The sequence below is a fragment of the Carassius auratus genome, chromosome 10 (assembly GCF_003368295.1).
Source record: "Carassius auratus strain Wakin chromosome 10, ASM336829v1, whole genome shotgun sequence".
Lineage (NCBI taxonomy): Eukaryota > Metazoa > Chordata > Actinopteri > Cypriniformes > Cyprinidae > Carassius > Carassius auratus.
The window spans coordinates 8,863,916-8,890,570 of NC_039252.1; the positions used below are offsets into that span (position 1 = coordinate 8,863,916).

The 26,655-nt window shown below is 36.1% G+C and overlaps 2 protein-coding genes and 2 pseudogenes across 4 annotated transcripts; 2 read left to right on the plus strand and 2 right to left on the minus strand.

The window, feature by feature from the left end:
* Window positions 1-271: 271 nt before the first annotated feature.
* On the plus strand, window positions 272-10,347 carry LOC113109726 (serine/threonine-protein kinase 10-like). Its single transcript, XM_026273467.1, has 17 exons — window positions 272-609; window positions 2,206-2,370; window positions 2,887-2,935; window positions 3,019-3,168; window positions 3,247-3,319; window positions 3,562-3,756; window positions 3,851-4,025; window positions 4,521-6,326; window positions 6,409-6,539; window positions 6,615-6,738; window positions 7,796-7,975; window positions 8,065-8,194; window positions 9,160-9,284; window positions 9,379-9,564; window positions 9,640-9,765; window positions 9,853-9,966; window positions 10,053-10,347. Exons 1-17 carry the CDS (start codon window positions 460-462, stop codon window positions 10,176-10,178), a joined length of 4,005 nt encoding a protein of 1,334 aa, XP_026129252.1. The 5' UTR covers window positions 272-459; the 3' UTR covers window positions 10,179-10,347.
* Window positions 10,348-12,312: 1,965 nt separating this feature from the next.
* On the plus strand, window positions 12,313-13,150 carry LOC113109461 (protein SRC2 homolog; annotated as a pseudogene).
* Window positions 13,151-15,850: 2,700 nt separating this feature from the next.
* LOC113110457 (shadow of prion protein-like) lies at window positions 15,851-19,736 on the minus strand (annotated as a pseudogene).
* Window positions 19,737-20,209: 473 nt separating this feature from the next.
* LOC113109727 (ras association domain-containing protein 2) lies at window positions 20,210-26,519 on the minus strand. 3 transcript variants are annotated; one of them, XM_026273468.1, is made up of 10 exons: window positions 26,320-26,519; window positions 23,451-23,536; window positions 23,282-23,357; window positions 23,059-23,210; window positions 22,427-22,494; window positions 22,179-22,327; window positions 21,949-22,102; window positions 21,747-21,868; window positions 20,839-20,936; window positions 20,210-20,754 (listed from the first exon to the last, which is right to left on the minus strand). In XM_026273468.1, the coding sequence occupies exons 2-10, from the start codon at window positions 23,504-23,506 to the stop codon at window positions 20,700-20,702; spliced, it is 930 nt and encodes a 309-aa protein (XP_026129253.1). In that variant the 5' UTR covers window positions 23,507-23,536; window positions 26,320-26,519; the 3' UTR covers window positions 20,210-20,699. The 3 variants fall into 3 exon arrangements, with proteins under 3 accessions (XP_026129253.1, XP_026129255.1, XP_026129254.1); XM_026273470.1 differs by having other exon boundaries at window positions 23,451-23,558; XM_026273469.1 differs by having other exon boundaries at window positions 26,347-26,518.
* Window positions 26,520-26,655: the final 136 nt, after the last annotated feature.

Sequence of the window (26,655 nt, forward strand, 5' to 3'; positions counted from 1 at the left end):
CATTGGTAAGAATATGAACATGTGAACACAGTACATCTTACTGCACAGAACAATCTGCCTTTCTGTAAAACACAATACATTCATTCTGAAACCAATCATTCATATCTGTTTATCTAAATCATCATGCTTTCTTACACAAGTAATGGCCCTATGGCTGCTGAAAACACACTACAATAGATGGCACAAACTAAGTACATCTCTACAGACGAGGTGCGCGTCCTACTCATTATTGTGGCCCATATTTTTGAAGGATGTTGTTGCTATTTGCAGCTTCCTGTCGTGCTCTGAGGTGCGCATGAGGAGCGACGTGACAGTCAAAAGCATCTTTGTCTTGGAGAAATTCAGACGGTTGTCCTTTGTGTAGTTTTTAGTTTGGGCAGTGGTTCTGAGGACCACCGACTGACTCAAAGGGACTGGGATTTCTTAAGGAGTTGGGCTGAATTTAAAAGGGAGGGAGCCATGGCCTCCCTCCTGATGCGAATCTTTCGGTTGGGTGTGGAGAAAAAGCGAGTTCGGCACTACGAAAACCTGAAGAGGGATGTGGATCCACACCAGACGTGGGAGACTATGGGAGAACTGGGAGATGGAGCTTTTGGGAAGGTCTATAAGGTAAGGGGATCAAATCATGAGGTTCAGTTTTCTGTTAAATGCAAAGTAACAGAACACTCTTGTAATATATCTATCTGGGGTCACTTAATTCAAACTTTTTTTAAGTGAAAAACAAAAAAACAAAAAACTGAATGTTTAAAGAATGATAAAACTAGTCTGGGCCTTTAAAAAGGCATAGCCTGATCTAATCTCGTCATTTCAAGGAAACCCCTCCCTCTTCAGATTGAAATGTCAACTAAAGTGACAAATACGGTTCTGCAAGTAACTGTGTCTTGCTCAGTCTACCTCTTATAACATTTCATGAACATGCTTCATGACAAGAATGATTAAAAGTTAATAGAATGAATACAGAACGATTCACAATTTAAATACAAGAGTTTTTTATCACGCTGTTTGACCCCATTTGATATTATTTTAGGAATGAATCTAGGTTTAACTAACAAATATTTATCCATAACTATATAAATATCACACAGATGAGAAAATAGTGCTATTGTTCACAATATTATTCGCAAATGCTCACAGCCGATTCACAGACGCTGACATTCAGAACAACAGCACGACTGCAAATCTGATTCTTTACACAAAAGATCAATAAAAAATAGTTAATATTTAGTAACTCACATTTTAGAAGCACTATTGCCAGTTATTTCGTTTTTTTTTTTTTTTTTTTTTCTCTGTCTGCTGTTCCAAACGAAGTCTAGGAAGTGTTCCACTTGATTTGTTGCTCAGAATGTATTTTTTCGTACCTAAATGAATCAGTTTCTTTGAATCGGTTGAGTGCACGATTCAGTGATTCATTCATAAGAAACGCCATTTAACGCCAACTGTTGGTTTAATGATGTAGCCTGCGATTCAGATTTTTATTTTGGTTCCCAGAAAGTTCTGGAAAGTCTTTGGTTACAAAAAGAATCTTCATAGAATGTTCCTAGAATGTTATTATTTGGTTCTCAAAAGTAACCATAAGGGAACGGCAGGGGAGGACCGGATGTTTGTGGAAGATGAGATACATAATCTGTGGTTTAGGCTGTCAACATGATCATTGTTGTGATGTCATTACATTACACAATGAACTCTTGTATGTACATAATGTGTAAACAAATGAAGCAGTTTGTAGATAATCCAATTCAATGCAGTCTACCTGAATATTTACTGTATAGATCTAGAAAAAACTTAATTTGAACGATTCATTAAACTTTATTTTAAGCAAACAAATAAATATAACAATTACCTTTTTGAAAACATTTTTTATTTATAGGTTTCTAAGGTGACAGAAAATGGAGGCATAGTGCTACACTGTGGTTAGGCAACTTCCTGTTAAACCAAAATGTGAAAGATCAAAGATGGCTTCCTGTTAGTGTTTTCAAGCTCATATCAACCTCTCTTTCTGCATATAGCTTTCTGAAACTGAAATGCGCCTTGCAGCTGAACAGCTTTCAGTATCTTTGCAGATTGTACATAGTTTTGCATCATGGCCTGCATCTGTACAGATGTTAAGTTCTGCTTCCCAGTTTTCAGAACTTCTGGTTACTTTCGTGCACTTTGATTGGAAATGCCAAAGGCAAGTGTTACAGTATATTACACTGTTGATCACAGGCACAGAATCAGACGACGGGGGTCCTGGCAGCTGTTAAAGTGATTGAAGTGCGCAGTGAAGAGCAGCTGGACGACTACATCACTGAGATAGACATCCTAGCATCCTGTCGCCACACAAACATCATCTCCTTAATGGACGCCATCTTCTTTGAGGACTGGCTGTGGGTAAGGAACACCCCACCACCTACTTTTATGTGTTGAGAGTTAATGTTCATTTAAAACTTACCAGAAGTCTTTTCCCCCTCATTTATTTATAGGGACTATAAATACAAAACTAAATTGGAAGCTTTAAGACAGTAAGAAGTAACTTGAATTACTTATTTAAATTTATGAATTTAGCAGACGCTTTTATCCAAAGCGACTTTCAGTGCATTCAGGCTAACATTTCTTATCTAACATGTGTTCCATGGGACTCGAACCCACAACCTTGTGCTGCTAACACAATGCTCTACCACTTGAGCCACAGGAACATATTTATTTGAAAAAGTGTTGAAATTTTCTTGTAAATGTAAAAGTTATTTTACTAGTTATTTGAAAAAAAGTAAACTGATTAAGTAACTTGTAATGCGCTAACCCCAACACTGGTTTTGCTTTCTATAAGTCTGCATAAATAAAGACACCGTCCTATATAGCTTGACTATTATAATTTTTTTATTTTCTCTGTATGCTTCGTCTTTTTAGATCCTGATCGAGTACTGTCCTGGAGGCGCTCTGGATGATATCATGTTGGGTAGGTGACTTGACACTTTTCAGTCATTTATGGTAGTATCTGTAAGGCATTATGATAATTTGTCCATACTGCGTGTGTTTCAGAACTGGAGCGTGGCCTTACAGAGCAGCAGATCAGTGAGGTGTGCTGTCAGTCTCTGCAGGCTCTGTCTTACCTGCACCAGCATCACATTATACACAGAGACCTGAAGGCGGGCAACATTCTGCTCACCATGGATGGACAGGTCAAACTAGGTACAGATATACTGTTCTCTCACATGTTTGGTCTAAATACAGTCTGTGCTTTATCAGTTTATATTCTCTTTCATACAGCTGACTTTGGTGTGTCTGCGAAAAATGACAATACCCTCCAAAAACGATCAACTTTCATTGGAACTCCATACTGGTGAGACTCTCATACACTGGGTCAAATGCTCTTGCTGTCATTGTTTACTCACTTACTTTTATGTTTTTTCATACAAGAAAAAACTCGTAGAGATCAACATGAGACAGAATGATCATTTTGGGTGAACTATACCTATTGAACCTCATAAAAAGAAACAATTAAATTACTCTTATAGTGATTTCTTTTACTTAATACAGCCCTCTAGCCAAAGAACATTAGATCATAATATTTTGTCTTTTAAGGATGGCACCTGAGGTGATAATGTGTGAGACGTCAAAGGACAATCCCTACACGACCAAAGCTGACATCTGGTCACTGGGCATCACTTTAATCGAGGGCGCTGAGATGGAGCCTCCTCATCATTCTCTCAACCCCATGAGGGTCTTGCTGAAGATCACCAAATCTCCACCACCCACACTCTCCAATCCACGCCAATGGTGGGTCACCCCTTCCTCATCCCCTCTCTAGATCTTCTGGGGTTTCGGCTTAAGCTTTATCTTGTTTTTTTGTTTGTTTTTTTTTCGCTGTCAGGTCATCGCATTTCCAAGATTTTCTACGGAGAACCTTGCAGAAGAATCCAGAGTCTCGTTGGGGAGCCCAACAGCTCATGGCCCATCCTTTCTCTTATGCAGGACGAGATGGACGAGCCCTTAAAGAACTCATCGCCGAGGCCAAAGCAGAGGTCACTGAGGTCATAGAGGCTGAGGTAAAGACACAGGTCAATGACAGGAACATGCTGTTATTTTGAACTTTCTATCCATCCAAAAAATCCTGAAAATACATTTTCCACAAAATAGTAATTAGTGATATTAATAAGAAATTTTTATTGAGCACCAAATCAGCAAATTAGAATGCTTCCTGAAGGATTTCACTGAATACTGGAGGAATGATGCTGAAAATTTAGCTTTGCATCACAAGAATAACATACATTTTAAAATATATATCAAAACAGAGAACAGTTATTTTAACTTTAAATAACAGCCTATGTTAGACTTCTTTCAAAAACATCTGACCCCAAACTTTTGAGCAGTGGTGTAATTAAGAAAATAACAATTAATCATGATTTTAACCTTTTGGTTATACCGCATGACCTATTTGAAAAGTCATTATCCCCTTTTGTTGGCCTTGTCAAACAAACATAATCCATGTGTTCAGCAGTACACCGATTAATATATCTTTTTCTGCATCTTTTCCTCTGTAGTCTTTATTAGATCTCGAATGTTCTGCGAAGGAGATGATCACTGCAGAGTCGGAGCAAACAGTGCCACAACCAGAACAAGTTGCTGAAGAACAAGGACCACCAGAGCCTGAGACCCCTCAGAAAACCTCTGTTCCAGAAGCTGTTCCTCAATCTCCCACTGACTCCGAGCCAATAGTTGAGGTTAAAGTGACCCGCAGGGCTTCACAGGCCACAGACAAAGCTCAGAAGAAGTCAAGACGCCTTTCGGTTCCAGGAAATCTCCTCTCGTTTTTTACTGGAGGCTCCCGACGCAAGTCTGGATTCTGGGGTGACAATCCACTTCTTCAAGGAAGTAAGGGCTCAGAGGTTTCAAGTGCAGCTTTGGAAACTGTGGAAACTTGCCCTTCAGATGGCAAAGAAAGCGAAAGCACTGATAAACTGAAGGAGCGAACATCTGACGTAGTTGATGCTCCAAGAACTGAGGCTGCTGACACCAAAGACAAGGAAGCTAAAGTAGATACTGACAAGGAGGTAGCCCAGACCTCAAACCCTTCAAGCACACCACCACAAACAGTGTTACCAACAGATTCCTCAGAAAAGGAAACACTAGATCTCACCAATGACGACAATGAAAATGTGAAGTCTGACGATGCAGGAAACAATGACCAAACGTTTTGGAAATCCCTCCAAACACCTCCTATTACCAAGGAAGAAACAGCACATCCACAAAGCACACCAATCATAGCTTTGTGTTTGGAAACACCACTAGCAAAAAGGACTGAAACGAATGAGGGACGTAATAAATATGACTACCTTGATTTGGCCTGTCCTTTGAAAACCTGCAATTCATCTCCAGCTTTAGATATAAGCAAAATCTTAACTGTAGAGATGCCTTCTAATAATGCTCCTGAAGACGTTTCTGACATCAAAAAAGCACAACAGATGACTGAACCATCAGAAAATGACACTGTTGAAGGAAGAACCAAGGAAGATGTAGAAGAACCAGGAGAACTGGAGACAGATGGAGGAACGGTGGATGCAACAAAAGAAGAAATCAGTGAAAATGGCAAGGACTTCGATGAAGTGAAGGAAGAACATATAACCGCCAACGAAGATGACATTACCATGAAGGTAGAGTGTGAGGATCTCAAGGAAGAGCATGTTACTACTGAGATAGGCCATGAAGAAGTCAACTCAAGCACTGAAAAGTCTGAGGAAGAGGAAAGCTGTGAGAAAGACCAAGATCTTTATATAGAAACAGAGGAAGAGGAGCATTCATCCAACAAGGAAGATGTTGAACATGAAGATTTAGACTCAAAAAACGAAAACAGCGAGAACACAAGAAAATCTGACGAGGAGGTAGAAATACCAGCCCGGGATGAGATGACCACTGGTTCACAGGTGGCAGAGATACCCTGTCAAAATCAAGAAGAGACCAGTTCTGAAGGAGAAAAGATCATCGTTGGTACTCCTGGTGATCAAGACAGAGCAAGTCCAACAGAAGTCTGTTCTGAAAAGAAAGAAGATGGGACAGACTCTGAACAAGAGCTTCACATGGAAACTAGTAAACAGAACGTTACAGAAGAGCACTCAAAACCTCTTGGTGAAGATGCAACAGATGTTACTGGACCAAAGCTGAAAAAGCAAGTGATGTTTGTAGTTCAAGAGGACATGAATGAGCAAGAAAGGCCACTTGCAAATGGCTTGAAGAATTTAGACTTAATACCACCTCATGAATCGAATGGATCCACACCTAAGGAATCAGACGAAGACATGATTGCACCTCTTTCTCCTACTGAGCCTCCACTGTCTCCTGGGATTGAAGGGGTAAGTCTGAAATAAACATCTAGCTAAAAACCAGCGGGCTAATTCAACATGTGCAAACTGTTCTCGTTTTGTATTAATTCAGGAATTGCACCCAAGCAGGCGAACCGTTAAAAGGACGCGTAAATTTATGGTGGACGGTCGTGAGATCAGTGTCACCACTTCCAAAGTGGTTAGTGAGGGAGACATGAAGGAGCAACAGCTTCGCTGCAACAGGTAATGAGTCTTTGTGCTTTATAGTGGACATGGGTGAGTGGACGTGTCAATTCATAACTTCTTGGGTGTTTTCAGACGGCAGGAACTGCATGCGTTGAAACTCTTGCAGAGAGAAGAGCAGAGAGAACATGCCCAGCTTGAGCAGAAGCTACAGCAGCAGCGAGAGCAGATGTTCCGTCACATAGAACAAGAGATGACTGTAAGCCACAAGAACAAAAGCCCTTTGGCCTCAGTTAACAACATTAGACGTGCTATTAAACAGAAATGTTTCCATTCAGGTTCCTGACTGAAGTACATAACATGCCCTTTATACAATAACCTTTACTAATGTTACGTTGACATGCAAGAACTCATTTTTACAAAGCTGATTCTAAGGCACATTTCACAATTAATATTTCTAAATGTTTCATACTGTAAATTAATTTACAATTCCTAAATTAACTTAAGTATTTGTTTTATTATTTGAAGAGTTTATTTGCAAAAACAGATAACTATTAATTTTCTTAAATCATGTTTTATTGTGTCTTATTGTGTTAGTTCGCTATAATTTTTTTGTTATTATTATTTAATCAAAACAACCCAAGCATATGTACTTTTCTTCTTTTTTCTCTTTTTCTTGTAACTTTTAAAAATAATTGTATTGATTATAATAATTATATTATTTAATATGAATAATTTAATGAATTATTATGTAATTTTGTAAGCATAACACAAGTGGAAAAATGTCAACTAAAAATTATTTTTGTATTTTTATTGTTTACTGGGCAATACTATTGCTTTTTAAAAATGGTTATTGTTAATAAAGCTAAAAATAAAGCTAAAACAATTAATTATAAATATTAGAAAAAAAAATCTATACACACATACATGTATAATGTGTGTGTGTGTGTGTTTGTGTATAAAGTGGAAATGACAAAAGTTGCCTTGGCAATTAACTGTAATAACATAAGACTAAAAATGACTAAAATTAAACCTAAAATAATTTTTTTTGGATGCATTTTTATTATTGTATTAAGGTATAAAAATGAATAAAAATGACAAAACCACATAAAACAATTACATAAACTAAACTACAATGAAAACAAAATATAAAAACGAAAGCTCATTCAAAAGACTGTAGCAATAATACTGAATTGTAAGTGTGATCAATCTATTAGCACAGTCTCCTCGATAAGCTGCATGATGTGATTATTCTTAACCATATTCATAACCATAAGTACGAGCACTTGAAATAATGAATGTTTGTCCTGTTAAAGAGTAAGAAGCAGTACTATGATGGGGAGCTTGAGAGACTTGAGAAACAGTACCAGCACCAAAGCAGCCAGATGGAGGCTGAGCACACATCGCGGCTCAGGGAGGACGCACGCAGACTCAAGGCCCAGCAGGAGAAAGAGCTGAGCCGCAAGAGCAGCGCACTGAAAGCAGACCCTAAAGAGGTACGGACTGCTGCATTTAGCCACACTTGCACTGCATTAGGCTCAAACACATGGAGACAGTCTCTCATGTGCGTCTATTTGTGCTTTAGGAGCAGCGGTTCCTGCAGAAGCAGCAGCAGGAGCTGAATGAAGCTCTGCAGAAGGGCGTTCAGGAACATAAGAGGAAGGTGGCTTCCATGGAGTGGGAGATTACTGTCAAATCTCAGCAGCTCAAGCGAGGTAAATATGCCACTGCTAATACACTTGTTTATTATGTAATTTGTACAAAAATCATGCAGTTTATTAATCTTTAAAATACACTTTTACATATAAAGGTTCCAGAAGCTGGGTTTTCACAATAATTCCGAACAAGAAAATTATTGAGTTCCACAAAGAACCTTTTCATGATGAGTTCTAAAAAAAAAAAAAAAATCCTTTAGTGTAAAGAACATTTTAATAATCTGAAGCAAGAGTCCCACATAAAATAAAATAAGTTATCAGTTAATTAAATTAGAAATAAAAATGTAAAGAAATAGCTTCTTAAACTTCTTAAATGTTCTTAGATGTATCACAAATCTGTGTCTAAAAATGTGGTTAAATGTAACAGTAAATAATAAATCGATAGATATTTTTTGAAATACAAATTTTAAATTGCATTAATGTGTCAGTTTGTAAAATGTAAAGAATCAGTAATCACATTTGTAATTCCAAAAGAAAGATGTCAACAAATAACAATCGTTAAATCATTTTTAAATGCAATTTTGTAAAATGCACTGACTTGTCAAATTAAAAAGTGATATATTTATTATTTTGATGTTACATTTAATGACATTTTAAACATGAATTAAATATATAGTTGTTTACAATAAAAATAATTAAGTAAAATTATATACTGTATGTATATATATATATATATATATATATATATATATATATATATATATATATAGATATATTCATTTTTAAAAAATTAGTTTGAGAAATTGTTTGAAATGACTTTTATTAAATACATTTAAAATGAATTCATTATTTTTGATGTGGTAAAATGTCCTCCATACGTCATTCTGGTATTTTATGTGTACAGTAAAGTTGCACGTACAGAGCACTGTAACAGTAAATAAATAGTGTGCATTGTACACATTCTGTATACAGAAGAAGGTTTGGTAGTATGTGATTCTAAACATACTGTGTCCTTCCTTCTCAAGCTCGCGAGGCAGTGATTTGGGAGTTAGAACAGCGCCACCTACAGGAGAAGTACCATCTATTCAAACAGCAGGTGAAGGAGCAGTACTCCCTTCAAAGACAGCAGCTGACCAAGAGACACAACAAGGTCAATTATGCAGCACCCTCCAAAAGCATTATCTTCTTTTTTTCTTCTGTACCTTATCCTGACCAGTCTGTGGTTCTGTTCTCTCATATGGTAGGATAAGGAGAGAGCGTCTCGGTTCCAGCAAGCTCTACTGGAGGAACAGAAGTCATTGCAGGCCCAAGAGAGAGTCTCCTTCCAGAAGGCCCAAAAAGCTGAAGCAAAGTCCTGTTTGAATCAGTTCAAGAATGAGCTCAGAAAGCAAGGTCTGAGTGGACCTGAGCAGCGACAACGTCTCACGCAGGTTTGGATTCAGAAGAAACAAAACAACATGTAGCAAATTCAACCTATACTTAATAAAACTGGTTTTCCCTCTCAGTTCTTATCAGAGGAGGAGGCAAGACAGAAGCAAGAGAGGCAGAGTCTACAAGAGAGTCATGAGAACCAACTGAAAGTGGTGCAGGAACAATGTGATGCCAGCGCAGCTGAACTACAGCAGCTTCAGGTACATCAGCGTCAGCCTGGGAACAGCCTTGAGGTGTTTTCATCTTCAGGGAATGTGGTTCTCAGTGTCTGTGTGTTTGGATTTCAGAATGAGAAGCTCCAAATTCTTGTGGACATGGAGAAGAAAAAGATCAAAGCTCTGGAGGACGAACACACTCTGGAGCTCAACGAATGGAGAGATAAGCTTGCATGTAGAAAAGAGGTATCGGAGGGAATAGTAAAGCTAAGAGGTTTAAAGCCTTTTTAATTGGGAAAAAAACTTGACGACCGTTGTATGTTTATGTTCAGGTGTTAGAAGAAGACCTCGCTCGCAGACGTAGAGAAAAAGAGGGAAACAGGAGACGAAGCAGTGAGCCAGAAAACCGGCATGCAGCTCGCCGTTCAAAGTTCTTCCATAATCTAAGCTTTTCCTGACAAACTTAAGAAATACTCTAAAGCCCAATGTCTTTATAAACATTATATATGTACATTATATATATGTACACTTCTTTTTGAAAAGTTTGGAAAATTATAGAATTAAATTTTTTTTCTGCATGAAATTTATCAAAAGTGACAGCGAAGACATAAAATGTTAATTTTATTTTGCAATGATATTTCACACTATTATAATTTTTACTTTATTTTTTGAATAAATGTTGGTTAGAGACTACTTTTAAAAACATTATTACCGACCCCAAACTTTTAAACAGTAGTGTATGTATGTATGTACTGTATGCATATGTGTGTGTGTGTTTGTATGGGGCTAGTTGACATATGGGCAAGTCACAATTTTATTATATATTTTTCTTTATTTTCCCCCCAAAACTGATCCTATCATGACAAATTATTCCATTTGATGTGACAACATTAACAAAGTTAAAGTTAAAGTTAGTTTTTAAAATGAATTCAAACTAAGAAAAAAAAGAATATATATATATATATATATATATATATATATATATATATATATATACACACACACACACGCATACACACATTATACATAATACATAATACATGTACATTATATATGGACATTGGGGTTATGTTACAGAATTTTTTTTTTTGTCTGGAGTATATGTATTTTTGTAAATATGTTTAAAATCTGCTTAGCCGTAATTCCTCTGTAAGTGTAACTTGTAGCCTGAAGATGAAGGTTTATGTGTAAATAAAATGTTTAAACTATTGTAGACAAAGAGTCTATACAGATTATATTTCATCTGGATGTATAGTCATGCTCATGCACACCAGCCTGGGCTGTCTGTAAGGCAGCAGAGAAAAAGATTAGACAAAGCTACACCCCAGACCAACATCTGTCTCTTGACTGGAGTCAACAAGATTTCTATTGAGCTTCTGAAGAGAAGGTAAATGCTTTCATATTACTAAACATCTGGATGTATGAAAACGTAATGTGACATTTGAATTGAATACAACAAATTGGAACATAATATTAAAGGTAATTTATACTGAAAATACTTATTTGATTTAAAGCATTAAAATGTTATTCTGGTAAACCCAGATTTATGTGTACATATGACATATTGCCCAATCTAAATACTTACCTTCAAAAAGGATTTAAAAACATATGAACAATAAAATAGTTTGTTAGAAATGTTAGTAATTTGTCAGGTAACTTTCATTTACATTTATGCATTTAGCAGATGCTTTTATTCAAAGTGACTTATAGTGCATTCAGGCTTTTTAACAGTATGTGCGTTCCCAGGGAATCGAACCTACAACCTTTTGCACTGCTGACGCAATGCTCTACTACTGAGCTAAAACATAGCTAAAAATGGTCATACTGCAGGACCATTTAAATGACCTTTAATTTGATTAAAAATGACAAATTCTTAATGTTAAAATGAACTGCTCAAATAAAAATGTTTATAACAAAAGGTCCAACCTCCAAACATGGAATTACTGATATTACATGATGCAACATTGATATTAAATATTTAAATGTTGCAAACATTTAACAGCAGCAATAATTATTTGTTCAAGATGATTTATGTACAGTATCTGTTGTTGATTTTGTTATCAGTGCCAATGTTTGAAGCAGTACAACATTATAGATAATATAATGAGAATGCTTACTTTAGGCTGTTATAGTATCTTTCATTTCAAGACCATTTTTGAGGGGGTTACAATCACCTAAATTGTTATGGACACCAAATGGATAAGTTGAAAGAGCTGAAGGGCCATTTTACTTGACAGGGAGGCTTTCCTGTCCATTTCTCTCGTGTTTCATCTCTGTGAATTTTCTAAAGTACTAATGGTTCCTCCATTAGTGCTGTGGAACTATTAGTTCCTCCATTAGTGTTCAATTATAATTAATACCAAACAATATGATGAATCTTTTAGATCTTTAATAAATGCCTAACATGCATCTGTTTTCCAGCAATCACTTCCACAAGTATTTATAATGTTCATTCTTTCTCTCTTGTGTACAGTGTTCATTAGGCTCATGTAATGCCTAAAATTGCCTTTGCATTTCAGTAAGCTTATTTCTCTGAATTGTGTGCATATCAAGTTTAAACTAACTCTGTGTGTCTCAATTGTTAGGACCAAAATGGGGCAGTTATGCAAACTTGCATTGTTTGTTTTGGTTCTGATGGCAGTGGTACACAATTCATCAGGAGGAAAGAAGGGGGATAAGCACACCCATTCCAAAAAGGCATCCAATAAGCCTTCACAGGGGACCAAGACCCCATCTAACTAACCCAGTCAACCATCCAATCCTGTTGCAGGTAGAAACCCAGGCTACCCAACCTGCAGCATCCTGGTAGACACTAGTGGCAGCTATCCTTCAGCTGGTGGCAACACCAACTATAATTCAGGAAGAGGGGGATCCAGTCCAGGAGGATATCCCAACCAAATTCCAGGAACAGGTAGCTATCCCGCTAGCGGTAGTCATCCTTCAGCTGGGGGCTACCCCAATCCAGGAAGAGGTGTTGTTAACCTCTGAGTTAACCTAGCCAATATCCAGGTAGAAGTGGGTACAGCCCTGGGGGTGTATCCAGCAGGTGGATCTTACCAAGTAAGAACCGCAGGACAGCCGGGAGGATACCCGGGAGGACACCCTTCCATTGGAGGAGCATATCCCAACTGGAACCCAGAAAATAAGATCCTCAGTCCACACTATGGAGGATCCTTTGGAGGCGGCGGGTTTGGATTGGGTGGCTCTCCTTTCTCCAATACAGTAAAAAGCATAGGCTATGGTCCCTCTGCTAAATCCAAAGGCTTCGCAATAAAGGCAATGCAAGCTGCAGGCATTGGGTTAGTGGCAGGAATGCCCCAACTTTCAATTCAGGAGCCCTCAGGAGGAACATTTATATAACCACTATATGTATGCACGTCAAGGCACTTATTCTAAAAACAGAAATAACAAAGGAGGACCCAACTGAAAATCAAAGCAACCATCCCAGGCTCAGTCATATAAGCAATCCATTCCAACAACCACAAATGGACACTGTGTCTCTGGAGTGCTTCTGTTGATAACTACTTTCATTATGCTAATAAGTGGTAATGCTGTCAACCCATAAAATTATATATATATATATATATATATATATATATATATATATATATATATATATATATATATATATATATATATAATGTATACATATGTATAATATATATATAATATATATGCATGATTTATCAAGTTAAGTCCACCAATGTTAATCTACTATTCTGTCTGGTTTGTTTGTCAGACAAAAATGGCATGATTGGGCAAACTGCCTGTCAGTCAAACTCTCTGTGAAAGATCAACTGCCCTTCCTTTCCACTAGGAATCTAAAAGGTGAAGTTACATTTTAAAATTGTATTAACTGATTGCTTATCTGCTCAAAAAAAAAAAAAAAAAAAAAAAAAAAAATTCTAATTGGCTGTTTAAACATAGAGTACAAGGCAAATACAATGTATACTGGACATTTTGTTATAAATAATTGTATACAATACTAAACTTATTATTAATATTATTATTTGTAGTAGTAATTATTTATGGGAAATAGAAACGAAATTATTAGAATAAAATTTTCACTGATTAATTTATAGAAATGTTATATCATGGATATATTTCATTATAGTAACCATTTATATTTACAAAATCATCAAAACAACAACAACAACACATATATTTTTTTATTAGCTGATAAATGAATTTATATTGATTATTTATTCATATCTTCATATCTCTCAGTAGTTTTCTCTTAATGTTCTTTCCCTTGAGATATGTGTGGTGCACATTGAATTCTACAGGAAAACAATATATATTTTCAATATTTTATAGACCAAACATTTGCTGGTCTGTTTAAAAGCTAGCAAAATGAAGCCCATTGCTATGGTAACATCACAGAGAACACTGAGGCGTGCGGCACGTTGCTACGAGACCAGGTCTTTCAGAGACAGAACATCATGATCTGGAGGAAGCAATCGGAGGTTCAGCAAACAAAGTGGACAGGAATAAGTCAATTATTTATTCATTTACAAACCGTACAAGGAGCAAACAGTGACAGGTTTTAAAATGCCTGCCGAAATACACAACAAACCCTGAAACCAACAGAAGAGTTTTAAATGACATCACCGGAATGAAAGACACAGCAAAAGTACTTGTACATTTTTTTGTCCATGCCACAACATTTCAGCTAAAAGAGTTTGCATCAAATAATTATAGGTGTATGAAAGATTGCAAATATTAGCCCTTAAAATTAAATCTGTTTCAGATTGATTGAATCACATTTGACTAAAATAAATACAATCCTTAATTAAAATCCACAGTGACATATAATTGCAGAATTGTCTGCCATTAGCAACACAGGATGAATTCAATATAATTTAACATTCATCACATTTGGCTAAAACATTTGAATATATGTTAAATAGTAAAATTGATACCAAATCAAAGCAATCTTCCAATTTACATTACCTTCAACCAGGCATAATATGAAGGTAAACTGCAAATATGACATACATCACTAGCCCCTTTCACACGGTGAGGCCAGTCAACTGCAAAAAATGGAACGACTTTACAGTACATAGCTACAAAAATGTCCACACAGGCAATGATGTTACATCTTTTTTTCTGGTAAAGCGTCATTCACACATCTGTTTCTGATCAAGTTCTGTGAGATCATTAACCAGAAATGACTTCTCAGCAGCTGCCCCATCTGGTGTTGTGTTTGTAAACATGGAAGGGTCAACGTGGTCAGTCTTTTTGTTGATATTTTCATTTTTCTGTCAAATGTTCACATTCATGCAGCGCTTTTGGTCCAGAGACATTGCATTATAATTCAAACCAAACTATAGTTGTGGCTAGAAGGGATACAGCTCCGACCAGAATCTAATAATGAAATTAAATGTTCTACTTATTAGATGGTTTTATTAACGTCTACACCAACCTCGACCCTAAAGCAACCCCTTACAATAATGTAAAATTAGTAGTGGTGTCCATTTAAACTATATTAAGCCTTGAAGTTCTGGATAATTAAGGGCGTGGCCACATGAGTGACAGGTGGATTGCCGCTGCTGTCACCTCTGTCGAGTTAGGTGGGCGTGGCTTCAGCAAACAGCTCCCGCCTCTTTTCCCATTTTTGATTATCTGGGCGTGTCGCGCTGCCAAGATGGTGACGGCTGGCTCTGCCAACTTTGAGCTTCAGAAACGATCTTTAAAAACCTACGGGTGACGTCACGGACAATACGTCCATGTTTTTATAAAGTCTATGGTTCACACGCAACACCATTTTGGCAATTTACTGCTAATGTTATCACTTCCCTTACTAGTAAATTAACGGAATGAATTTACCAGTATTTTTGAAAAGCTCCTGTTCACACATGATCTCTTTAGGGTAATTGACCATTAAAGCAAAGGGGAAATAATTATTATTATTAATAATGAATGTAATTATTTAATTTAATTATTATATATATAAATGCTGCTGAAAAAAAATAAAGGCAACACTTAACAACACAATGTAACCCACAAGTGTTCCATTTATTTCTTTGAGCAGTTTATATATATATATATATATATATATATATATATATATATATATATATATATATATATATATTTAATTACTTTTAACTTTTTACTTGTAGTGTATGTGTGGTCTAATATCTCTTTTTATCTACTTTACAAATTAAATATATGTGTATGGTAGTTTCCTCTTCATCAAAACACTCTATCAATTAAAATGACCAGCTTATCTCTCTGTGACAAGAATTGCCTCAAACCCTGTAACTCATCCCCAAATAAAGATGTGTGTGACTGTTCCGAGTATTATGAGGAAACTGGTCACATGTTCTGTGCTGCCTGTGTTCCTGTAATATCACCAGTCCGAGCGATTGTAGTATCCCTGTCCATCAGGATAATAGCGCCTGTCATCCTCTGAGGAGCCATCGTAGCCGTAGCCATACCTCGGTCTGCCCAGAGAGCCCAGCCCATAGCCGATGACCGCTCCACCGAGAGCCCCCGCGGCTGCAGCACCGGCCAGCTTCAGGCCCTGTCTGCCTTTACTCTGGGAAGGAGGCGCTTTGGCTGGCACACCCACTCCCTTACCCCTGCCACCAAAACCTCCTCCACGCCTGCATTTGGCCCAAGGATACAACGACGCCAACAGCAACATCCACACCCAAATAATCAGGACCTTCTGATTACCCATCATGACCGGGGGTCCCTTCTAAAAACAGACAAATAATTGCATAGAAAGGATTTTCAGTCAGAAATTTCTAGTTGATTTGATAACTAATTAGAAAAAAAAAAAACACAGCAAGAAGCACATTTAATTAAATTTGAAATTTTGAAGAAGAAATATTGATTAATATTTATTTACAACATAGAAAACAGTGTTTTTGTACAGTGCAGAAAATTAAAGAAATGTAACAAAAATGGTCTTGTTCCAAATTTTAAAGTTATCAATATAAGTTAGAGTACTTATTTGTATAACTCAATTAGTGTCATATAATGGGTTTTTCTACAATGAAATTATAATACCTGTTATTCTATTTATTTCAATACTTCTTTAATAAGATTTTTGTATTATTATTATTATTATATAAATAGCAAAATATTTCACAAATTAAAGATATTCAATATTTTATTACCAACAAACATTATTACAATTAATATAAAATAAAGTATGGCACATAAGATTTACAAATTATTAATCTTTCTTTATCTTAATCTGTTGTTATCATGCAATATTTATTTATAATTGTATGCTTTTATTATTTATATTAGGTATTCTATGGAGTTAGAAATGTGTCTTTATTGCATGCGAGAAAATAAAAGATCTGAGAGAAAAAACAAAGTTTGAGAGAAAAAGTTATCACACTGATAGCAAAAAAACATTTCATGAGGGAAAAAAGAATATTTGAGAGAAAAAGTTTTCATGCCAATAGCAAAAAATAATAATATTTGAGACTAAAAAAAGTTTTGAGAGAAAGTATTTTGTCATAGAACATAAAAAAATATACATTTGAAATTTTTAAAATTATTTATGAGAAAAAAAATCTCTCTCAAAATACTTTGAAAAAAAACTCAAATATATATTTTTTGCTATCAGTGTGAAAATATTTTCTAAAAAAAAAAAAAGTGTTTTTCTCGAAACGCTTTTCTTTGCTCTTGATGCAATTTCTTGCTCTCCTGTCAGGATTTTGCTTTCACTGTGAGAATTGTGTCATGGGCGGGGCCATGTTCCTATTGGCCAGTCGGGTGAGCATCGTCTTGTCTTGGGAGTCGAACTGAATCATTACATCATTGTTCGGTTCACCTGCATAGATGCCGCCTCTGCCTTATGGCTAGTTAAGTTGAGCACGGACATATGACACTCCAATGTTTGGGTAAGATGATGACACACAGCTGGCTGAGCAAGTTCAGTATCACTGAAGATTAAACATTAAAAAATAGCACTCATATTCATGAATGAATGTCTATTATATTGTTTGCTTGCTAATCGCTAGTAAAGCTAACCAGCCATCATGCTAGGTAAACTTGCAAACTCACCTGGTTTATACTATGTTTAAATCAAATGCCAAATTAATGTTTTGATTTAGATAGTTTCACACCTTATTTAGCGAGTAGTGAGCTAGTTTCTACCTTTGCACTTGCTAGCCTCAAAGCACCTGAAGAGTAACTGCTTGTTCATACAACCTCCCGTACAACTTTCAACTAACGTTAGTATGCATGGAAGGTGGCAACCCTACAACTAGCTAACGTTAGACAGTGATTTATAAACCGTTTGAAAGATTTAAAAGAAAAAATAATTACCATGACAGTACAGGCACAAACATATTTGTGGGTTGCTAATGTAAGAGTTAGTTCTAGACCTGCAATTTAGACCTCGGCTAGATGGTAAAAAATATTTAGAATAAGCCCGTGTAGCTGAGTTTGTGAGCTATACATGCAGTGTAGCTAAACATGTAGTGCAACAACCATACAAAGACTATTTTAAACAAAACTAGGTGGGACACTTTCAAACGGTATATCAATCACTGCTCACTCACTACTCACTAAATAAGGCGTGAAACTATCTAAATCAAAACATTAATTTGGCATTTGATTTAAACATAGTATAAACCAGGTGAGTTTGCAAGTTTACCTAGCATGATGGCTGGTTAGCTTTACTAGCGATTAGCAAGCAAATAATATAATAGACATTCATTCATGAATATGAGTGCTATTTTTTAATGTTTAATCTTCAGTGATACTAAACTTGCTCAGCCAGCTGTGTGTCATCATCTTACCCAAACATTGGAGTGTCATATGTCCGTGCTCAACTTAACTAGCCATAAGGCAGAGGCGGCATCTATGCAGGTGAACCGAACAATGATGTAATGATTCAGTTCGACTCCCAAGACAAGACGATGCTCACCCGACTGGCCAATAGGAACGTGGCCCCGCCCATGACACAATTCTCACAGTGAAAGCAAAATCCTGACACGAGAGCAAGAAATTGCATCGAGCAAAGAAAAGCGTTTCGAGAGAAACACTTTTTTTTTTAGAGAAAATATTTTCACACTGATAGCAAAAAAATATATATTTGAGTTTTTTTCAAAGTATTTTGAGAGAGATTTTTTTTCTCAGAAATAATGTAAAAAATTTCAAATGTATATTTTTTTATGTTCTATCAGAAAATACTTTCTCTCAAAACTTTTTTTTAGTCTCAAATATTTTTTTTTTTTTGCTATTGGCATGAAAACCTTTTCTCTCGAATATTCTTTTTTCTCTCATGAAATGTTTTTTTGCTATCAGTGTGATAACTTTTTCTCTCAAACTTTTTTTTTTCTCTCAGATCTTTTATTTTCTCGCATGTAATAAAGAACCAAAACTCACTCCATATTCTACCCCCACCCCAGCTTTTTATCATCAAATTAAAATTTTTGTTTCAGCTCATTTACTATTATTATTTTCTTCAACATAATTATTTAAACAATTACAGCGTGGCAAGCGGCACAAGTCATCTGGATCTAATTATACGCTCCACTGCACATCCAAAGACGAGTGACCACTGACAACAAGCTATCGTTCTGAATGAGGATTCAGTTGTCAGACTCACCTAGAATGCAACAGTCCTGCAATCTGCATTTGCTGACACAATGACCCACTTGTTGTGTTTAATGAATTCATTATCATAAATTTATTAAATTAGACTTTTATTTTGATTCCATAAAGTTAATTTCAAACATACCCTAAAATAAAAAAAATATAAAACAAAACCGATGAAAATCTTTAGGATACCTCAGAATGCAACATTATATATTGTATTAGATATATTAAATGCTTCATCTCAGTTTTTAGTTCTAAAGCATTTATTCACTTCCATATTTTGCTAATTTCATCAAAGCCCCATCTGCTGCAACAAACAGAAGCATCTTACCTGGAGATAGCACTGATCACTGGCTTCTATTCAGCGCTTGAACTGCTCAACCTCACTGTGACAAGCTGCTCTGTGTTGTAAACAACCACCTTGTGGAACCGTCACTCACCTGAATAGCAGCGAATAACCAGTCAGAGATGCTGAACAGCCCCGCCCACTCCAGAACAAAGGCACAGCAGAGAATGAATTACAGAAGCAGTTTCTATTCAGATTTACATCGCACTGCTTCTACAATCTATTTTACCCTTGTGTCTATTATCCCTGGCCATTAAGTTTGATTATCTCAGTTGTAACAGTAGCAGATCAGTGCTAAGGAATTAATAACATACATCAGGATAGATCACAAGTTTTTATTACACATGGAAAGTTAATTAATAACAATGTGGAGCAATGAGTTAATGTAGTGTGGCATTGCTGAATGGAGTGTTATATATATATATTTTTTTTTTCTACTTCCTATATTGACTCAAATGTGTAAAAATATCAGACGTATTAAATGTATTATACTAGGAACAACTAAAGGGATCAATACAATTTCATGAGAGCTTTTACTTAGGGGTAAATATGCATGAAAGTTCACTGAAATTAACTGTCTCAATCTTTTTATTATCAAGGGTAAAAATGTGCAGATACACTGTAAAATACATTACAAACAAAAGATATTAAATGCTTTTAATAACAATAAACATTATTACAAATATTCTGCAGTTAAATAAAGCAAATACATTAAATTTTTCTTCACATTGTCTATTCACATAAAGCGGACTCTACATTTGATCAAATTTTGAATTAGCATTCTTACAGGTTATTATTATTATAATTGTGCATTTTTTGACCCATTTGCTTTCCTTTGTAAAAAAAAAAAAGGCTAAGTACAATGCGGTGTATCCAATGAAGCATATTTATAGAAAGTCATGGTACCTTTGGATACTGCTGTATTATAATATTATATATATCACGTTATAATAAAAAAATTTCCTTTTCCTGAGACAGCGCTATTTTGTCACTGTTGGTGCTTTAAGGATTGTGTTGACGAGTGATACATGCCTGCACAGCTTCATCATGTTACAGTAGTTCAGTCGGCTAAATTCTGCATGTATTTCTTGATGATACGGCGGATATCTGCATACCTGAAATAAGGGAACAGGAAAAAAAATGAGTGCACATAATGATTTCAAATGACTGTACTGTATAACGTGTGACTCAGTCTGTACCTCTTCTTCACTTTCTGCATCTCTCTTTCTTCTTCCTCTTGCAGTTTAGCAATGAAGCTTTGTAAAACAGGAAGCTCAAACTTGATGTATTGTGCCACCTTGAGGACAAAACGAAGTATTACAAAAACATATGCATACTAATTTGCACTGTGTACTTGTCAAAATGGCTGAATTCAGTGCCCTAACGAATTACTCTTACTATTTCTATAATAAATAGTAATAATTTAGTATGCAATTTTTCTGACCATCTACTTCAGCCAAAATGAGCAGTTTAGAACCATGTGCATTATACAGATTAGAATATTTAATCCCAAAATGCAATGTGCATGGCTTTCCATTGCAAAATTGAAAAATTTGAATATTTTTTTTATTGATATTTTATATATTTTAAAATATATTTGGTTTTAGAATTTTTTTTCTTCACAAAATAAATTTAATATAAATAAATTTATCCAACTAAATTATTTTTTACGTTTGGAAAATAAATAGATAGAAAAACAAATAATAAACGCAAATGACTAAATCAATAAATGATTATATCACCAAACACGATAAATATAATACATATCTGTTATATGTCATTTCAAGTAATTTTTTTAACTAGTTTGATCTTTGAGTTAAATGCATTTGGGACTTTTCCAAACAAACAAATAATAAATAAATAAATACCGCTGTTCAGAGAAAGAATTGTGAGGAAAAAGTAAGCATCAATTCAAAGATAATGATTAAACAAATGCAACATGCGTCGCAAAAAGATGCTAAAATGAAATAAAATGGACATGTATTAATTTGTTTGGAGATTTAATACTTCATTTATGAATTCTATGTTTTATGAACTATTAAGTTATGTGTTTGGTTAATGGTTACCTTACGATTTATTTAAAATATGATGATATTTGGTCTCTTACATCATGGGTGACCTCTTCCACTTGGTCCGTCTCCATTAGGAACATTTTGCTGACCTGTTCACAAGGGCCTTTCAAAACTCTGAGCGCCAAAGGATGGTCATTCGGCTTCAGCTGATGTCTCTCTGAGTGCAGGGAGGGGAATATGAACTCGGGGACAAAGAAAAGAATGCTATGACACATTTCATTTCAGTTTCGGACGTACCTCCGCTGGTGTGGACGATATAAAGGCTGAATTCATCCGGGCTGTTCTCAATCTTGAACTTGTTGAGCAGCACCCTCATGACCTGTGTTGTCGTCATACAGCTGTTGACGCGGACGTTGGTCACAGAGCCGAATTTAGGCGTAAATACCGCCGTCTGTTTGACATACAGAAACAACTGTGAGCAAAGGGATTTACTAAAGTGCTGACAGTTAACTAAACACAACACCCACCTTGTGGTTATAAAAGTGGCCGTTGAAGGAGCATCGGTGTCTCTTGAGTCTCCTGATTCCAAGCCGTCGTCCGCTGATTCTCCTTCCGCCGACATCACTCCTGGCCCTGGCGAGACGATCGGAGTGTGTGGGCTCCTGCTGCTCCTCATCTGACAACACATCCAACGAGACACACACAGTCATTCAGATACGATGCGTAGACAGTTAACACCGGTAAGTTTTTAGAAAAAAGTCAAGAATGTATTCACCTGCCTCTTCCTCTTCCTTCTCTCCATCACCGAAGTCTTTTGATTGGTCGTCTGTTGTAGCGGCCTCACTGCAATAAATGATTTTGTTTTTATGATTTAAAACAAACAAACAAACAATTATTTCTCGAGGATCACTTGACACTGAAGACTGGAGTAATGGTTGCTTTTGCTATTTCAGTAATACATTTAAAGTGTATTTAAATATAATAGGCTATATTTTATTGAAATAATATTTCACAATATTATATTCACTGTATTTTTGATCAAATAAATGCAGCCTTTTGGCGCATAAGAGACTTCTTTCAACAACGTAAAAAAAAGTAGTGCTCAAAAAAGATGTAGGCTACGTACAGAGTTTTGCACAGACAAGATCAAATATATATTTCTATCAATTTATGTGCATTTTTATTCTAGTTCCACTGTGAAGGCAAAACAAAAAAAAAACAAAAACAAATTTTTGATCGTTTTTACAAACTGAGGTATGAAATTATTTTCTCTGGTAATTCACAGATCTTGTTGATATTAACTTATTGATAATAACCCAAAAGCACCCATAAAACAATTATATAAATAATAAAATAATTCATAATATTAAAATAAAATCATTCTTTAAACATATGTAAATGTCTGACTTGTATGTGTCGATATCCGTTTCTGAACTCAGAGATGTTAGTGAGGGGCGTGGCCTGCCTGCCTCTTTCTCGTCCTGCATCTGCAGTCTGATTGGCCGCTGTACGCCCCAAAAAACATTGAGCAAACCCTCAATGATCAACTCTCCTTCCTCCTGTGAAAATCACATAGTCAGATATATGACATCCATACAACAGGCTGTAATTGAAAAACTAACCAACTGACCTCTCTGTGTCTCAACTGGAGGGCTTCTCCTTTGTAGTAAAGGTTGTATGTGCTGAGCTGTGAGAGAAGAATGCTCCTGCAACCAAAAAGTGAAGAAAGACAAGAAAGTGAGGTTTATGAGAATGGCAAGAACAAGGAACCTTGAAGTAACACAGCAAAATGCACTTACTTGCTTACAAATTTGTTTTCGCCGATCTGGACCTTGTCTGAATCCTCACTGTCCATGTCGAGTGAGTGGAAAAACACTAGGAAGGCCTGTAAAGAACGAAGGGATGAACTGAAAAAGAATGTTTAAAACATCTCCTTTGAGAAAAAAAAAGTAGAAGAGAATCTCATGACTTTTCGCCTCATAATCGCAAAAGGACTCCAGGCAAGATTCTCACACACTGAAACACACACTAACTGAACTGTCTTACACCTCATTAATGAACTGTTTCAAGGCTGGAACAAACATTTAGGTCTAATATTTTAGCATTGTTTATAGTTATATCCTTTTTACTGCTAATGCAAAAGTAATGAACAAGAAATGACTGGTAAATCACAACCAAGCAATAATGTCACAGAATTTGCACACACACTTTAAAATCAAGGTTCTTCATTGGCAAATGTGACCCTGGACAACAAAACCAGTCATTATTAGTATGGTATAGCCAACAATACATTGCAAAGGTCAAAATTTATGCCAGGAATCATTAGGATATTAAGTAAAGATCATGTTCCATGAAGATATTTTGTAAAATTCTTACTGCAAGATATCAAAACTTAATTATTGATTAGTAATATGCATTACTGAGAACTTATTTTGGACAATTTTAAAGGCGATTTTCTCATTATTTTGCTCCCTCAGATTCCAGATATTCAAATAGTTGTATCTCAGCCAAATATTTTCCTATCCTAAAAAAAACATAGATCATATTTTTAAGATCTTATTTATTCAGCTTTCAGATGATGTAAAATCTCCATTTCAAAAAAATTACCCTATTACTAGTTTGTGGTTGAGGGTCATATACAGGTGCGTCTCAATAAATTAGAATGTTGTGGAAAAGTTCATTTATTTCATTCATTTATTTAAGTAATTCAATTCAAATTGTGAAAGTCATGTATTAAATAAATTCAATGCACACACTGAAGTAGTTTAAGTCTTTGGTTCTTTTAATTGTGATGATTTTGGCTCCCATTTAACAAAAACCTACAAATTAATCAATAATCTCAACAAATTAGAATATGCTGACATGCCAATCAGATAATCAACTCAAAACAGCTGTAAAGGTTTCCTGAGCCTTCAAAATGGTCTCTCAGTTTGGTTCACTAGGCTACACAATCATGGGGAAGACTACTGATCTGACAGTTGTCCAGAAGACAATCACTGACACCCTTCACAAGGAGGGTAAGGCACAAACATTCATTGCCAAATAAGCTGGCTGTTCACAGAGTGCTGTATCCAAGCATGTTAACAGAAAGTTGAGTGTAACGAAGACGTGTTGAAGAAAAAGATGCACAACCAACCAAGAGAACCGCAGCCTTGTGAGGATTGTCAAGCAAAATCGATTCAAGAATTTGGGAGAACTTCACAAAGAATGGACTGAGGCTGGGGTCAAGGCATCAAGAGCCGCCACACACAGACATGTCAAAGAATTTGGCTACATTTGTCGTATTCCTCTTGTTAAGCCAGTCCTGAGGCGTCTTACCTGGGCTAAGGAGAAGAAGAACTGGACTGTTGTCATTAGTCCAAAGTCCTCTTTTCAGATGAGAGCAAGTTTTGTATTTCATTTGGAAACCAAGGTCCGAGAGTCCGGAGGAAGGGTGGAGAAGCTCATAACCTAAGTTGCTTGAAGTCCAGTGTTAAGTTTCCACAGTCTGTGATGATTTGGGGTGCAATGCTGGTGTTGGTCCATTGTGTTCTTTGGAAACCAAAGTCACTGCACCCGTTTACCAAGAAATTTTGGAGTACTTAATGCTTGCTTCTGCTGACCAGCTTTTTGAAGATGTTGATTTCACTTTTCCAGCAGGATTTGGCTCCTGCCCCCACTGCCAAAAGCACCAAAAGTTGGTTAAATGACCACCATGGTCATCATGGTTGGTGTGCTTGACTGGCTAGCAAACTCACCAGTTCTGAACCCCATAAAGAATCTATGGGCTATTGTCAAGAGGAAAATGAGAAACAACAGACCAAAAAATGCAGACCTCTGCAGTGCCACAAACTGATCACCTCCATGCAACGCCGAATTGACGCAGTAATTAAAGCAAAAGGAGACCCTACCAAGTATTGAGTACATGTACAGCAAATTTACATACTTTCCAGAAGTCCAACAATTCACTAATTTCATTGGTCTTATGAAGTATTCTTATTTGGTGAGATCGTGAATTGGTGGGTTTTTGTTAAATGTGAGCCAAAATTATCACAATTAAAAGAACCAACGACTTAAACTACTTCAGTGTGTGCATTGAATTTATTTAAAACACAAGTTTCACAATTTGAGTTGAATAAATAAATAAAATAACTTTTCCACAACAAGCTAATTTATTGAGATGTACTGTACCTGTATGTTTCAATGAAGAACCTTTACAGTAATGGTTCAACCAAAAATTTTAACTCATCTCATGTTGTTCCAAACCTGACTTTCTGTCTTCTGCGGAATATAAAAGATGATATTCGAAAGAATGTTGGTAAACAAATAGGTACAGTATGTTGACAAACTGACTTCCATTGTCTACACTTTGTTCAGTCTTCAAAATATATTCATTCATGTTCTACATACAGGTTTGGAATGTCATGAGGGTGAGTAAATCATTTTTGGGTGATATCCCTTAACATCCATTGGACTTTTCAATTACATTAAAGGTTCTTTAGATTTTTTTAAAGTTCTTCACACAGAACTATTCACTGAGAGGTTCTTTGAGAAACAAAATATGGGTCTTCAATGGCATCACTGTGAAAAACCCTTTTGAGACCTTTATTTGCGAGCTGAATTCAATTTTTAAACCAACATTTCATCCATTTTGAGTCAGTTTATCTGAATTGATATTTGATAATGTACCTGTAAAAGTCAAGATGACAAACTCACTGTTCAAGCAGCACGTGGGAGAATCCAGCGAAGTCAGTGAAAGCAACTCAGAGTCTGGCACACACATCAGATTATACGACTGTACCAGTCGGCAAACATGGAAGTCTTGGAAGTCATCTCAGCATGAAAATAGCTGTGCCGCAGATGAAAGTGTGTCGTTGACAAGCTAAAGGAGTCTTTGCCCCTCCCTATAAGACTCTTCCTCATTGCAAACGTTCAGTCAGGAAGTCGCAGCTATTTTCTCTTGGGTCAGACTTCCTCCCATACGCCGCAGATATGCACACTCTGCCCTCAACTACAGTTCAACAT